The 14,049-nt window shown below is 38.4% G+C and overlaps 1 protein-coding gene across 1 annotated transcript in view; it reads right to left on the bottom strand.

The window, feature by feature from the left end:
• Nucleotides 1-13,547, bottom strand: part of Mettl16 (methyltransferase 16, N6-methyladenosine) — a 63,399-nt gene extending 49,852 nt beyond the window's left edge. Inside the window, exons 1-2 of the mRNA XM_047546628.1 lie at nucleotides 13,408-13,547; nucleotides 9,832-9,959 (exon numbers count right to left, since the gene is read on the bottom strand). Of these exons, the coding sequence (XP_047402584.1) occupies nucleotides 9,832-9,959 (128 nt within the window). The 5' untranslated portion in view covers nucleotides 13,408-13,547. The remainder of the gene's footprint in view (nucleotides 1-9,831; nucleotides 9,960-13,407) is intronic.
• Nucleotides 13,548-14,049: the final 502 nt, after the last annotated feature.

The raw sequence follows: 14,049 nt of genomic DNA, 5'->3' as shown, positions 1-14,049 counted from the left end.
AGGCCAACCTCAGCAACTTAGCAAGGCCCTAAGCAACATAGGGAGACCTTGTCTCAAAAAAAAAATAAAAAAGGACTGGGAATGTGACTCAGTGATTAAGCACCCCTGGGTTCAATCCCCAGGACCAAAAAAAATAAAAAAGGTGGGGTGTAGCTCAATGGTGGAACACCTCTGAGTTCAATCTCCAGTATCATTCATAAATAAATAAATAAGTAGGTAAGTAAGCAAGACACATTACCAACTATAAATATGCTCGTATTGTTCCCATCTTTAAAGAAAAAGGGGAGTTCTTTTCAAAATTATCTTATCCTCTTCCCAACACTTCACAGACCTATTTGTTTCTCCCTGCAAGTTCTTAAAATTTCTTTTGCCTATTTCAGAAACAACTACTTTAAACCACATTGAACATCAGAGCTCATAATCTTTTCCCTACCTATATGTGGTATGTCAGCACAAATATTCTGGTTTTGGCTTGAAACACAATTATGTTTTATAATCTACATGGTATTCCCTTGTATACTGAGAACCTGTATGGTAGATATTTATTTATTTCTGATTTTCCTTGTTATAAACACACTTCAAAGAAACATCCTCAAATACTCAGTTTCTTTTTTTTTTTTTTTTTTTTTTTTTTTTTTTTTGCGGTGCTGGGGATCAAACCCAGGGCCTTGCACTCTACCAACTGAGTTATCTCCCCAGCCCAATACTCAGTTTCATTTAGGTATGTTTTGGTTTTTTGGAACTTTTTATTTTGCAATTATACCAGCACTGTACACTACCTATTCAACTGCATTTTTGCTATTGATAGATACTCTAGTATTTTATCTTTGCTAATCTGGTCCATTTGTCTTTCTCCTTTTGTGAATTTGAACTGCCTAGTTTTATGCAAATTTTTAAAAATTTTTATGTATTTATTTATTTATTTTGCTGTTAAATTATTGGGGATTGAACCGGGTATACTCTACCATTGAACTACATCTCCAATTCTTTCTTTTATTTTGAGACAGAGACCCTCACTAAAACACTAAGTTGCCCAGGACAGCATCAAACTTGCCATCTTCCTTTCTCGGCTTCTCAAGCATCTGAGACTACAGGCACATACCACCATGCCTAGCCTTAATCTTTTTATCTACTGATTTGTTCTTTTTTCTTATTGTCTTCTTAGAGTTCTCTATATAAAGGAACTTAATTCCTTGACATATGGTGTATTTATACTGTTTTGACATCTTTTACTTATGTATTTCCTTATGTGTTAAACTTTTTTTTTTTTTTTTTTAAACTAGGAATTGAATCCAGGGGCACTTAACCACTGAGCCACATCCCCAGTCCCTTCTTTAATATTTTATATAGAAATAGGGTCTTGCTGAATTGCTTAGGGCCTGGTTAAATTGCTGAGACTGGTTTTGAACTTGCGAGGCTCCCACCTCAGCCTCCTGAGCAGCTGGAATTCAGGCAAGCACCATTGTGCCTGGCTAAAATTATTTTTATGTAGTTGAATCCATTTCTCTTTTCTTTCATGAGTTCTACCTTTACCATATGCTTAGAAAGAGCTTCCCTATACCCAAAGTTATATAGATATTCACCTATATATTTTTTTCTGGTACTTAAGAAAAAATAACAGCAAAGGAAACAATCAACAGAATGAAAAAGCAATCCATTAAATGTATTTGCAAATTCCATATTTGATTAAGGAGTTAATTTCCAAAATATATAAGGAAATCCTACAACTCAAAAGGAAATAACTAATAACTTGATTTTTTAAAAATATTTTTTAGTTGCAGATAAACACAACACCTTTATTTTGTTTATTTATTTTTATGTTGTACTGAGGATGGAACCCAGTGCCTTACCACTGAGCTACAACCCCAATCCTAATAACTGGATTTTAAAATGGCTAAAGGACTTAAATAAACATTTCTCCTAACACATACAATTCTGAGCAATATACATGAAAGGATACTCAAAGTCACTAATCATCAGTGAAATGTAATTCAAAACCAAAATGAGATATTACCTCACACCTGTTAGAATGGCTACTATCAAAAAAATTACAGACAACAAGTGTTGGTGAGGATACAGCAAAGTTGAAATGCTTTTATGCTGTTGGTGGCTACCCAAAAATAGTTCCACTATGGAAAATAGTATAGAGATTCCTCAAAAAAATCAAATTTAGAACTAACATGAGCCAGCAAATCTCACTTCTGAGTATTTATCCAAAAGAACTGAAATCTGGCTTTCAAAGAGATACCATCATATCTATGCTCACTGTAGCACTATTCAAAATACTCAAGTGGTAGATGAAACACAGGGGCATAAACAGATGAATGGATATATGAACTGTGGTATGTATATACATTGGAATATAAGTATTATTCAGCCTTAGGAAATTCTACAATATACAATAACATGGATAAATTTTAAAGACAGGCTAAGTGAAATAAGTCAGTGACAGGAATAAATAAATAACCATATGATTTTAATTACATGAGGCTCCTAAAATAATTATAGACACAAAGAACAGGATAGTGGTTGCCAGGGTGGGGTTGGGGGAGAAGACTCAGGAGTTTGCTCAACAACAGGTAAAATATTTTAGTTATACAAGATGAATCGGGGGCTGGGGAGATAGGGGGCTGGGGAGACAGCTCAGTCGGTAGAGTGCTTGCCTTGAAAGCACAAGGCCCTGGGTTCGACCCCCAGCATGCCCCCCCCCGAAAAAAAAAAAAAAAAGATGAATGAGTTCTAGAGATCTGCTATACACTACTGTGGTTAGAAAAACATTGGATTGATTGTACACTTAAAACTCTAGCCAGACATGGAGGCACAACCAGTAATCCAGTGGCTGAGAGGCTAAGGTAAGAGGATCACAAGTTCAAAGTCAGACTCAGCAATTTAGTGAGGCCCTATCTTAAAATAAAAAATTTAAAAAAAAAAAGGACTGGGGATATTGCTCAGTGGTAATGAACCTCTGGGTCCAATCCCCAGTACCCCAAAAATAAAATACATAATAATAATTCATTAATAGCCAGGTACAGTGGCAGCATTCCTGTAATTCCATCTATTCAAGAGGCTAAGGCAGAAGGATTGTAAGTTTAAGGACACCATGGACAACTTAGTAAGGCCCTAAGTAATTTAGTGAGAATCTGTCTCTATAAAACAACAAATAAAAAAGGCTGGGGATATAGCTCATTGATGAAGTATCCTTGGGTCCAAGCCCTAGTACCAAAAAAAAAAAAAAAAAAAAAGCCTGTGAAAATTTTGTTTTGGTCAATGAGTGCATTAAAAGTGATGTTGTTGTAAGATGTTGTAATTCACATTGAGGTGTGCACCTATAGTCCCAGCACTTGGGAGGTTGAGGCAGGAGAGCAAGATCACCTGAGTCCAAGGTATCAATAACAACGTGGCCAACACAATGAGATCCCATCTCAGGACCAAAACAACTGTGAAGTTGTAAATTACTGTTAAAAATTTTAAGTCTTCCTCCTCAAGAAGAAGATAGCATACAAAAAGTATTTTTATGTAATTGTCTGAAGTATTCACGGATCATTTGACTTTGAAAGTCTGTAAGAGTCATTCCTCTTTATTTCTGCCTACTTGGTTAGAAATGTAAGGAAAATGTCTATGAATTACATCAAATGTATTTTAATTATTAGATACATTTATTTACGTATAGTTATGTAATACATATATCTTTTATCCCCCTCCCCAGAACTGGGTATTGGATCCAGGGGCACTCTACCACTGAGCTACATCCCCAGTTCTTTTTATTATTTTGAGACAACATCTCACTAAGTTGCCCAGGTTGGCCTTGAACTTGAAAGCCTTCTGCCTCCGTTTCCTGAGTTGCTAGGATTATAAGGGTGTACCGGAATATCTGGATTCAAACACATTTTTTAAAAAATATTATTTAGTTGTAGATGGACACGATATCTTTATTTATTTTTATGTGGTGCTGAGGATCAAACCCAGTGCTTTGCACATGCAAGGCAAGTGCTCCACCACTGAGCCCCAGTCCAAAAGTCTTCATTATTAACACTGATATTTCCACATGTGTAAAACATTGTGTGCTGATCATATCCATCCACCCTTCTATTTTCTGTCTCTTCTCTCTTCTCTCTCCCCAGTTCCTAATAATCCCTTTTCTACTTTCAATTCTTATTTTGTTTGCTTTTAGTTTCCATATGAGAGAAAACATGATAGCCATTCTTCTCTATCTGGCTTATTCTGCTTAACATGAAGCCATCTGTATACATCCATTTTCCTACATTTCATTCTTCTCTATGGATCAACAATATTCCATTGTGTATATATACCATATTTTCTTTATCCATTCATCTGTTGATGGGCACCTGGGCTGATTCTATATCTTAGCTATTATGAGTGATGTCGCAACAATCATTGTATGCAGCTCTCTCTTTCATATGCTGGCTTCATCTTTTTCAGACATACACCAAGGAATGAAATAACTAGACCTTATGGTAGTTCTATTTTTAATTTTCTGAGCAACCTCCATACTGTTTTTCATAGAGCCTATACCAATTTACATTCCTTTCAACAGAATGTAAGCGTTCCTTTTTCTCCACATCCTCACCAGTATATTTTTATTGATATAAACTCACCCTCATTTTCTTTTAATAGCAGCCACCTCACCCTCTTTTTCTAATCTGATACTTTTCTGCCTTCTATTCTACTTTGATTTAAAGAACTTTTATTAACTAGAATACAATTCTGATCTCTTTATTTTTCATTTTTCTGTAATACTGTTTAGGTATGTGCTAATGGTCTGAATATATCTCCCCAAACGCACGTGTTAGAAACTTAATCCCTAATTTAACAGTGTTGGGAAGTAGGAACAAACAGAAGGTATTTAGGTCAGGAGGACTTTGCCCTCATAAACGATTAAAGCAACTATAAAAAGAACTTGCTCCAATGGGTTTGTCCCCTCCTCCTACCTTCCACTATGTGAGAAGGTGCTCATCAAATGCGGGGGCCTTGATCTTGACCAGCCTCTTGAACTTTGAGAAATAAATTTCTAGGGCTGTGGTTGTAGCTCAGTGGTAGAGCACTTGCCTAGCACATGTGAGGCATTGGGTTTGATCCTTGGCACCACATTTAAACAAATAAATAAAGGTACTATGTCCACCTACAACTAAAAATTATTAAAAATCAATAAATTTCTATTCTTTATAAATTACCTACTCTCGAGTATTCTATTATAGCAGCACAAGAAGGACTAATACAGTATGTCATTTATGTGGTTCTGAGAATTGAACCTAGTGCCTCACATGTGCTAGGCAAGTGCTCTACCACTGAGCTACAACCCCAGGCCCCCTTTTTATATTTTATTTAGAGACAGGGTCTCACTGAGTTGCTTAGGGCCTTGCTAAATGGCTGAACCTGGCTTTAAACTCGCAATTCTCCTATCTCAGCCTCCTGAGCCACTGGAATTACAGGCCTGCACCAATGTACCCAGGAGTATCTTGTTTAATAGAGAAATTATTCTCATATACCCAACAAATATTTGTTGATATTTTATATTCATTGATTTTAACATTACTTGCCAGGTACCTTTAATCCATTTGGCTATGTTGTGATAACAGATCTATTTGGTCTTCTCTTAGTGATTAAAACACATACATACATATATAAATAAAATATATATTTCATCTTTTTTTTTTTTGTTACCAAGGATTGAACATAGAGGAACTTAACCACTCAGTTCTTTTTATTTTTTACTTTAAGACAGAATCTTGCTATATTGCTTAAAGCCTCCTAATTGCTGAAGCTGGCCTCACACTTGTGATCCTCCTGCCTTATCCTCCCATGCTGCTGGAATTATAGACACGCACCACTGCACCCGGCTTATATTTTACCTTAGAAGCCTCAGAGGGCTAAGAATGTGGCTCAGTGGCAGAGCACTTATTAGCACATCTGAGGGCCTAGGTTCAATTCAGGGAACTGGGAGAAAAAAACCTTCCTCTGGCTCCTCAAGGTCTGAGGAATCAAGTCCATTCTAACTGGCATGCTATGAAAGGCTCTTTGTAATATGGTCTTTGTTTCCTTTCAGTCTTGCCTTCTGTTATTCCCCAACCTGCAATCCTATATCCACTTCAGCAACATCTACATAAAATTCTCCAAACTTACCACGCCTATGTTCTACACTTGGAATTCCTTCCCCACTTCTATTCAATCTCTGGTATTCAGCTTCAAAAGCCATCCCACCTTCACTGCTGTGTCCTTCTCTTCAGACTTCTATTTTTTTATTTACTATAAAATATTCCATTTGAGTATTTCATAGACTTCTTAAATTCAATGTACTCAAATCTTAAAAACTCATCTCCCTATAACCATTTCCTCCCTCATTGATTCTATACTCCAGTAAATGTCCCTACCATCTATCCTCTTGGTGAGGTGGAACCCCAATACCATACGTAACTCTTTTGTTCTCCTTCATTTCCATGTCTTACTTATTCTATCCATGAATTTCTCTCACCCAGATCTATATCCCTACTGTCTCTACCTGGTCAGGTCACCAATACACCTAATCTGTGTTACTAAAACAATTTCCTACCTACCTCTCTTTATCCCATCTCAACTCTTCTTGTATCTGTCCTCCACAATGCTCCTAGAATACAAAATTCTGAACATATTATTGCCCTGCTTTAAAACTAGTGGATAAGGATGAGGACAATAACTCTGTAATACGTTAAAATAAATTCCAAACTCCTTAGTGGGCCTTGTTAAGGACTCTAAGTATAATCCTCCCAGCCTCATCACCTATTTCTTGTCCACTACACCCTGAGCATGCTCAACTTTTTCGGTTCCACTACTACTCAGAGCTCTGTGCACATGCTGCTCCTTCTGCTTGGAACTCTTCTACCTGGCCTACACTTACTTCTTCTTCAGAACACAACCAAGACACCGTTTCTGTTTCAAATCATTCTCTAATTCCAAGTTGGGATCAGATCTTCCTTCTATGTGAGTACCATGTATATCCCACAGACTGTGCCACACTGCAAGTTTAACTGCTTATGTATTTGCCCACTTTCCCCACCAGTGTGTAAGCTCCAAATGTGGCATCGTTTTTGTAGTTTATCCTAGTTTTCCAAGCACTGAGCACAATGTGGCTAATTAACACATTTTAGTTAAATAATTAAGTACAATAGTAGGTATAGAGAAGAAAACAATAGTAGATACGGAGAAGAAAAATTTGTATCTTCCCCAAAGATACTAGGGAAAACAAACATTCACATACATAGTGCTATAATTTAGATCGGGAATGTCCCCCAAAGGCCCTGCGTTACAAGCTTGCTCTCCAGTTTGTTGCTACTGGGAGGTGGTAAAGCCATTATGAAGAAGGACCTACTGGGAGATTTTAGGTGATTAAGGATGAGCAGTTTTGCCCCACCACAGACTCCCAGACATGATACCCTGCTTTTTTCCTTCTTCTTCTTCTTCTTTTTTTATGGTACTGAGAATTGAACTCAAGGCACTTAGTCACTGAGTCACACCCCCAGCCCTTCTATATTTTATTTAGAGACTGGGCCTCACTAAGTTGCTTAAGGCCTTGCTATTGCTGAGGCTGGCTTTGAACTTGCCATACTCCTGCCTCAGGCTCCAGAGCCAGTGGGAATAGAAGTGTGTACACTGTGCCCAGCAATGCACTACTGTTTAAAAGTTGGTTTATCTCAGGTATCTTTTACAGTACCAGAACACTGACTAACACATGTACCTATGAACCAAAGGTTTAAGAACAATGGTAGGAATGCTATAAACAAAGAAAAATGCCAATTCAACCATTTGAAGTGATCTCCAAAATAAGGGACCAAATGCAAAGAAAATGTTAGAATTTCCATTTAAATATATTTTCAATTTGTTTCAAAGTATGCTTTCAAATGTGCTTACATAGCAACAGTACACAGTATAAGATTTTACTTATCAGCTATGCTCAATTTTTTTTAACTGAGTGGAGCAGATAATCGTAAAAGCTTGGAAACCATAGTTCTAGGACACTTGCTCTCAACCTTTGCATACTCTAGAGATCTGGTATCACGGATACCTCTAGGAATCTCATGCAAGCTAAGGATCAAAATTATATCCCAGAAAAACTAATGGAAACCTTTTTTTTTTTTTTTTTTTTTTTTTGCGGTGCTGAAGATTGAACCCAGGGCCTGTGCTTGCAAGGCAAGCACTCTACCAACTGAGCTATATCCCCAGCACTCAAACCTATTTTTTAAAAAAACATTAATGTGATTTTAAGAGTATCAAGGCGCTCATGTTAAGACCTACCCTAGCGCCTCCATTTCTAAAGCCATAGGACAGTGCTTGGCAAAATGCCTGAAACTCTGTGATCCTATTTCTCTCTTCTCCTCAAACCCTGTTGCTGCCTGAGTATGATGGCCCATGCCTGTAATACCAGCAGCTTGGGAGACTGAGGCAGGAGGACTACAAGTTCAAGATCACCCTCAGCAACTTAGAAGTTCAAGATCACCCTTCAGCAACTTAGTGAGACCCTATCTCTAAATAAAACATTTAAAAAGGGCTGGAGATGTGGCTCAGTGGTCAAACGTCCCTGGGTTCAATTCCTAGTACCAAAAAAAAAAAAAAAAAAAACGGTTCCTCTCTCTCCCCAAAGGTGAATCACCACACTTTCCAAAAAGGCTTGCTTTTCCAATTCCCTATATAAGTGCCACAGAGTTCAGGAACACAAAGATGACTCCTTTTCATGGGTATAATACATATATCAGTACATACATCCCATGCTTTATCATAATTTTTGCCATTTCCTAAGATGTTCATACATACATTTTTTTCCTTTTTGGTGGGGGGGGTTGCTAGAGATTTTGTTGTTGTTGTTGTTGCTTGGGGGAAGAGTTTTACAGGGGATTGAACCCAAGGTTTCACACATTCAAGGCAAACACTCTACCACTGAGCTACATTCCCAGACCTATTTTCTTAATTTTCAAAAATTAACCTTTTGCCACATATGGGAGCACACACCTGTAATTTCAGCAATTTGGGAGGCTGGGCCAATAGGACTTAGCAAGATCTTCTCTCAAAATAAAAATAAAGAGGACTGGAGATATAGCTCAGTGGTAAAGTACCCCGGGGTTCAATCCCTAGTACAAAAGAAACAGTACCTTATAATTAACCTTTTAACTTAAATGTAGCAACATCTTAAGTAAAATATGTGTGAAATCAGTTTTGATACTCTGATTTTTATTTTCCTAGCTGATAAAGATAAACATGCACTTCTTAAAATAATGCCTTTAGAGTCTCACCAGTCTTAGATATAGAGCACAATCTTAGTCTCTATAGTCACTCTGAGATCTCTGTAAACAATGATTTGAACATCTAAAAAAAAAATTTAACTAAAAAAAAAGCTCAAAATCATCAGGTTCAATCCTTTCATTTCATAAATAAAAAATAAAATAAAAAAATAAAAATAAAAAAAATTGAGGCCAGACACAGTGACAGACCTATAATCCCAGTCATTAAGAGATTGAGGAAGGTAGGTCACAAATCTGAGGTTGGCCCTGGCAATTTAGTGAGAACCTCAGCAACTTAGTGAGTCCTTGTCTCAAAATAAAAAATAGAAGGGGTAGGGGGAAGGACTGAGGATATAGCTCAGTGGTACAACTCCCCTGGGTTAAGTCACCAATACAAAAAAAAAAAAAGAGAGAGAGACCCAAGATTAAGTGATTATCCAAGATCACACGAAATGTTTAATGAAATGTCTACTTCTATCAGTCTAGCCTGTTTTTCATTACATAATGCCCATTCAGATCATATTGGAATGATGCAGTGGCTGATGACTTTTCATCTGTTACCTACCTTACTCTTCCATTCAGATTTATCTGAACATGCTGCTTAAAATCTGGGTATTTGGATGCCAGATAAGCAAAATCAGGAGGTATGTCCTTGTATCTATTTCTTTCATGCATTGATTTACTCGGAGCCATCTTAAAAAAAAATAGAAAAAAAGGGGAAAAGATCAGCATATTTAGTTGAAAAACATTGATAGGGAAAGGTTATGGAAGCCAAGTCAACAGTTATAGCCAACACATCTTTTCCAGTCAATTCAGAAAGTAGAAATAACATTTTGAAAACAAACACAGGTAAGCACATGAAAAGATGCTCAACACCATTAGTCATTAGAGAAATACAAATCAAAATCACAAGGAGATACCACTTCACACCTACTGGGATACCTATTATAATCAAAAAACAAATATTAGAAAACAAAAAACAAGTGTTTGCAAGGATGTACAGACACTGAAGACCTCATGCATTACTGGTAGGAAAGTAATAGAATGGCATAGCTGCTGTGGAAAAAAGAGTTCGGCGACTCTAAACACAGGCTGGGCACAGTGGCACACACCTGTAATCTCAGCACCTCCAGAGGGTGAGGCAGGAGGAGTTCAAGGCCAGCCTCAGAAACTTAGTAAGACCCTGTCTCAAAATAAAATATAAAACCACTGGGGATGTGGCTCAGTGGTGAAGACTCTCTGGGTTCAATCCCTGGTACCCAAAAAAGGTTTAAAAATAAAGTTAAACATAAGCTTCAAGCACTGCTAAAAAAAAAAAAAAAAAAAAAAAAAAAAAAAACTAACAAGCTAAACATAGACTCTTTCTGCCATCTTGGAGCCAGTATAGCCCTACTGAGAACAGGTCTTCAAAAAGTTTGGAAGCCTGGGGGCTGGGGAGATAGCTCAGTCAGTAGAGTGCTTGCCTTGTAAGCACAAGGCCCTGGGTTCGATCCCCAGCACCAAAAAAAATAAAAATAAAAAAAGTTTGGAAGCCCGGGGTGCAAGTTCATTTGTGCTGGCTGTAAGTGGAGTCCCCAGAACAAAAGGGAACACCTAGCTCTTCTTAAAATGTGGTGGCTCAGTGGTAGAGCACTCACCTAGCATGTGTGAGGCACTGGGTTCAATCCTCAGCATTGCATAAAAATAAAATCATTGTGTCAATCTACAACTAAAAAAAAAAATGAAGGTATCAGGCTGGGGATATAGCTCAGTAGGTAGAGTGCTCACCTCGATGCACAAGGCCCTGAGTTCAATCTGCAGCACCACCATCAAAAAAAACTGAAGGTATTTATGCTTGAGATGAAACTGAATTCTAACTAGGCAAGAGATACGCTTGTATATACAAAGCAAAGAACAACACGGTAACTTCTGGTTGCAAACTGAATAAAACCAGAGTACCTAGGAAAAGGTAGCTTGTACCCTTGGAAACAGAGACACGGTTCATGCCAAATTCCAAAGCAAATTTCTTAAGCCCACTAGGCATAGAAGCTATGTGATGTTGTACCCTTCAAGTATTTAAACTAATGAAAAGTAAAGAACTAAAAGTGGATTTGTGTTTTTTTTTGGGGGGGGGGGCGGGGAACTCAACAGGAATTACCATATTGCTGGCACGGTGGCACATATCTGTAATCCCAGCAACTTGAGAGGCTAAGGCAGGAGGATATCAAGTTCAAAGTCAGCTTCAGCGATTTGGCAAAGCTCTAAGCAACTTAACAAGACCCTGTCTCTATATAAAATATAAAAAGGGCTGGGGAAGTGGCGCAGAGGTTAAGCACCCCTGGGTTCAATTCCCGTACCAAGAAAAAATGAATTACCACATGTAATTTAGTAATTACACTCTAACATATATCCCCAAAAAAACTGAGTGCAGGAACTCAAATAAATCTATGTACATCAATGTTCAATGCAGCATTATTCACAAAGGTAAAATGGTGGAAACACCCAAATGTCCATCAACAAATGATTATAAAAACAATTTGTACAAAAAAGTGTGTATATGTGCATTTATATATATGTAAGTATGTATATATGCATATATATATATATATACACACACACACACACACACATATGGCAAAATGGTCACAAGTTCAAAGTCAGCCTCAATAACTTAGTGAACTCTAAGAAACTTAGCAAGATCGTGTCTCTAAAAAAAAAAATAATAATAAAGACTACACAGCTGACATCAGTGCACATACAACATGACACTCTGAACATGTGTGAAACAAATGTCAATGAGAAGGTGACACCTGACCAAATTAAGGTATCAACTCTTTTTTATGGATACAATACCTTTATTTTATTTTATTTATTTTTATATGGTGCTGAGGCTCGAACCCACTGCCTCATACCTGCAAAGCAAGCACTCCACCACTGAGCTACAACCCCAGTCCAGGTGTCAACTCTTACCTGACATCGGCATTTGTCACTCCCCACTTTTCTCTAACCTAATCTACTTTTCCAGATTTATTCTGCTCTAGAATAAAGAAGCCACACTGGTCTTCTTGCTGTTGTCTATCAAGTCTAGAACATTCATGTCCTAGGGCTTTTGCACTTGCTGTCAGTCTGCCTGAACTGTTTGTTTTCCCCCAGAAATATACACACTGAAAGTACCCTCACCTTTTGTTCAGGTCTTTGGTCATTAACAGTTTTCCTAAGTATCCCATTTAAAGGTGCAATGAATGAACACATTTTATTTTACCTCCTAGCTTTAGTCTTCTACATAGAGTACCCCTTAGACATTTATTTTGCTTATGTTTTAAAATCCGCCCTGCCAGTAAACTTCATGAGGAAAAATATTTTGTGTGCTTTGTTCATTGATATCACAGAACATTACTAAAACAGGGCCTAGGAGAGCAGGCACGTTACTATTTGTAGATTGAAAGAACGATGGGGCGGGTGAGGGGCGCGCGGGGGATTCTTTTGACTGTCAAGGTCAACCCTTACTGAGTTGGCAGCCCCCATCTTGAGTCTCAAAAAAAGCTCAGCTCAAGGGCTGGAACCTTTTCTCCCGGGTTACCTGAGTCAGTCCAGAAAGCTAAAGTATTTGTACTCTTGAGGATGATGCACGGACGTTCTTTGACTTTTCTCATTTCTATGCTGCTGTTTCCTTGATTCCTCATAACCCTTAACTTTCAACTACCATTTCTCTCAATATGTAAGCTTGTAAAATTGACTAAATTCTGTTTTTTGAAAGTCGAATTCTTCCACTTCGCTCGTAACCTCCGTTTTCTCTTCTCTCCTTCCCTCATAAGCCCGACTTTCTTCACTTGTCCCACCACTGCCAGTTCTCCAGCTCCTCCACTCCGTCCACATCCTCATCTTACACACTCCGTTTGTCTTCCCGCCTCTGTTTCAGATCTCTCTTTAATACCAGCCCCGGAGGGTCTTCCCTACTTCAACCCACTCTCTCACCTCCCACCCACCCACCCATAACACGGGAGCGGACGAGTAAACACCCACCTGCATTAGGTCTCCTTTCGAGACCCTTAAGAAAGCATACCGCGCGAGCCCAAAATGATCCATGGCATGTTGTTACAGAGCTCAGGCTAACGATGTGACCCATGATCGCGAACCCGCAAAAAGAGATGGAAAGACTCACCTCTGAGACCGATGTTCCTGACCGACAAGGTGCCTGGTGTGGGCCTGTAAAAATCTCAGAATCTTAAGCCACCCGCAGCGTGAAGCTCCAAGAAACGCAGATGTTACGCTCCCAGCGCGCCGCCATCTTGCGAAGCTATCTAACCTCGTGATTGGACAACTTCCTCTCGCGGTATCTATGACCTATTCTGAAGGAAGATTAAACTGTCGCGATACCTGGAATTTGGAGCTCCTTTTTGACAGAAAGCTGCGGATTGGTACCAGAGTCCTTTGCAGTGTGGCGCAAAGGGAACCGGTTCTCGAATCTTCTAGAAAATATGGCATTTTTGTTTTGTTTTTTTGCGGTACAGGGAATACTCTAGCACTCTACCATTGGGCTACATCCCGAGCCCGTCTTATTTATTTATTTATTTTTAAATAGAGTACTGGGGATTTTATCCAGGGTCAGTTTGCCACATTTAGAGTACTGGGGATTTTATCCAGGGTCAGTTTACCACATGCTGAGACCTTTTATTTTTTACCCAGGGGCACTTACCCACTGAGCCACATCCGGGGGACTTTTTTTTTTTTTTTTTTTTTTTTTTGAGATAGGGCCTCATTACTTACGACCTTGCTAAATTGCTGAGACTGGCTTTTTGGCGGC

Source organism: Sciurus carolinensis, chromosome 3, assembly GCF_902686445.1.
Source record: "Sciurus carolinensis chromosome 3, mSciCar1.2, whole genome shotgun sequence".
NCBI classification, from domain to species: Eukaryota; Metazoa; Chordata; class Mammalia; order Rodentia; family Sciuridae; genus Sciurus; species Sciurus carolinensis.
The sequence above is the reverse complement of the archived record's forward strand: the minus strand, read 5'-3'. Positions and strand labels throughout refer to the sequence as shown.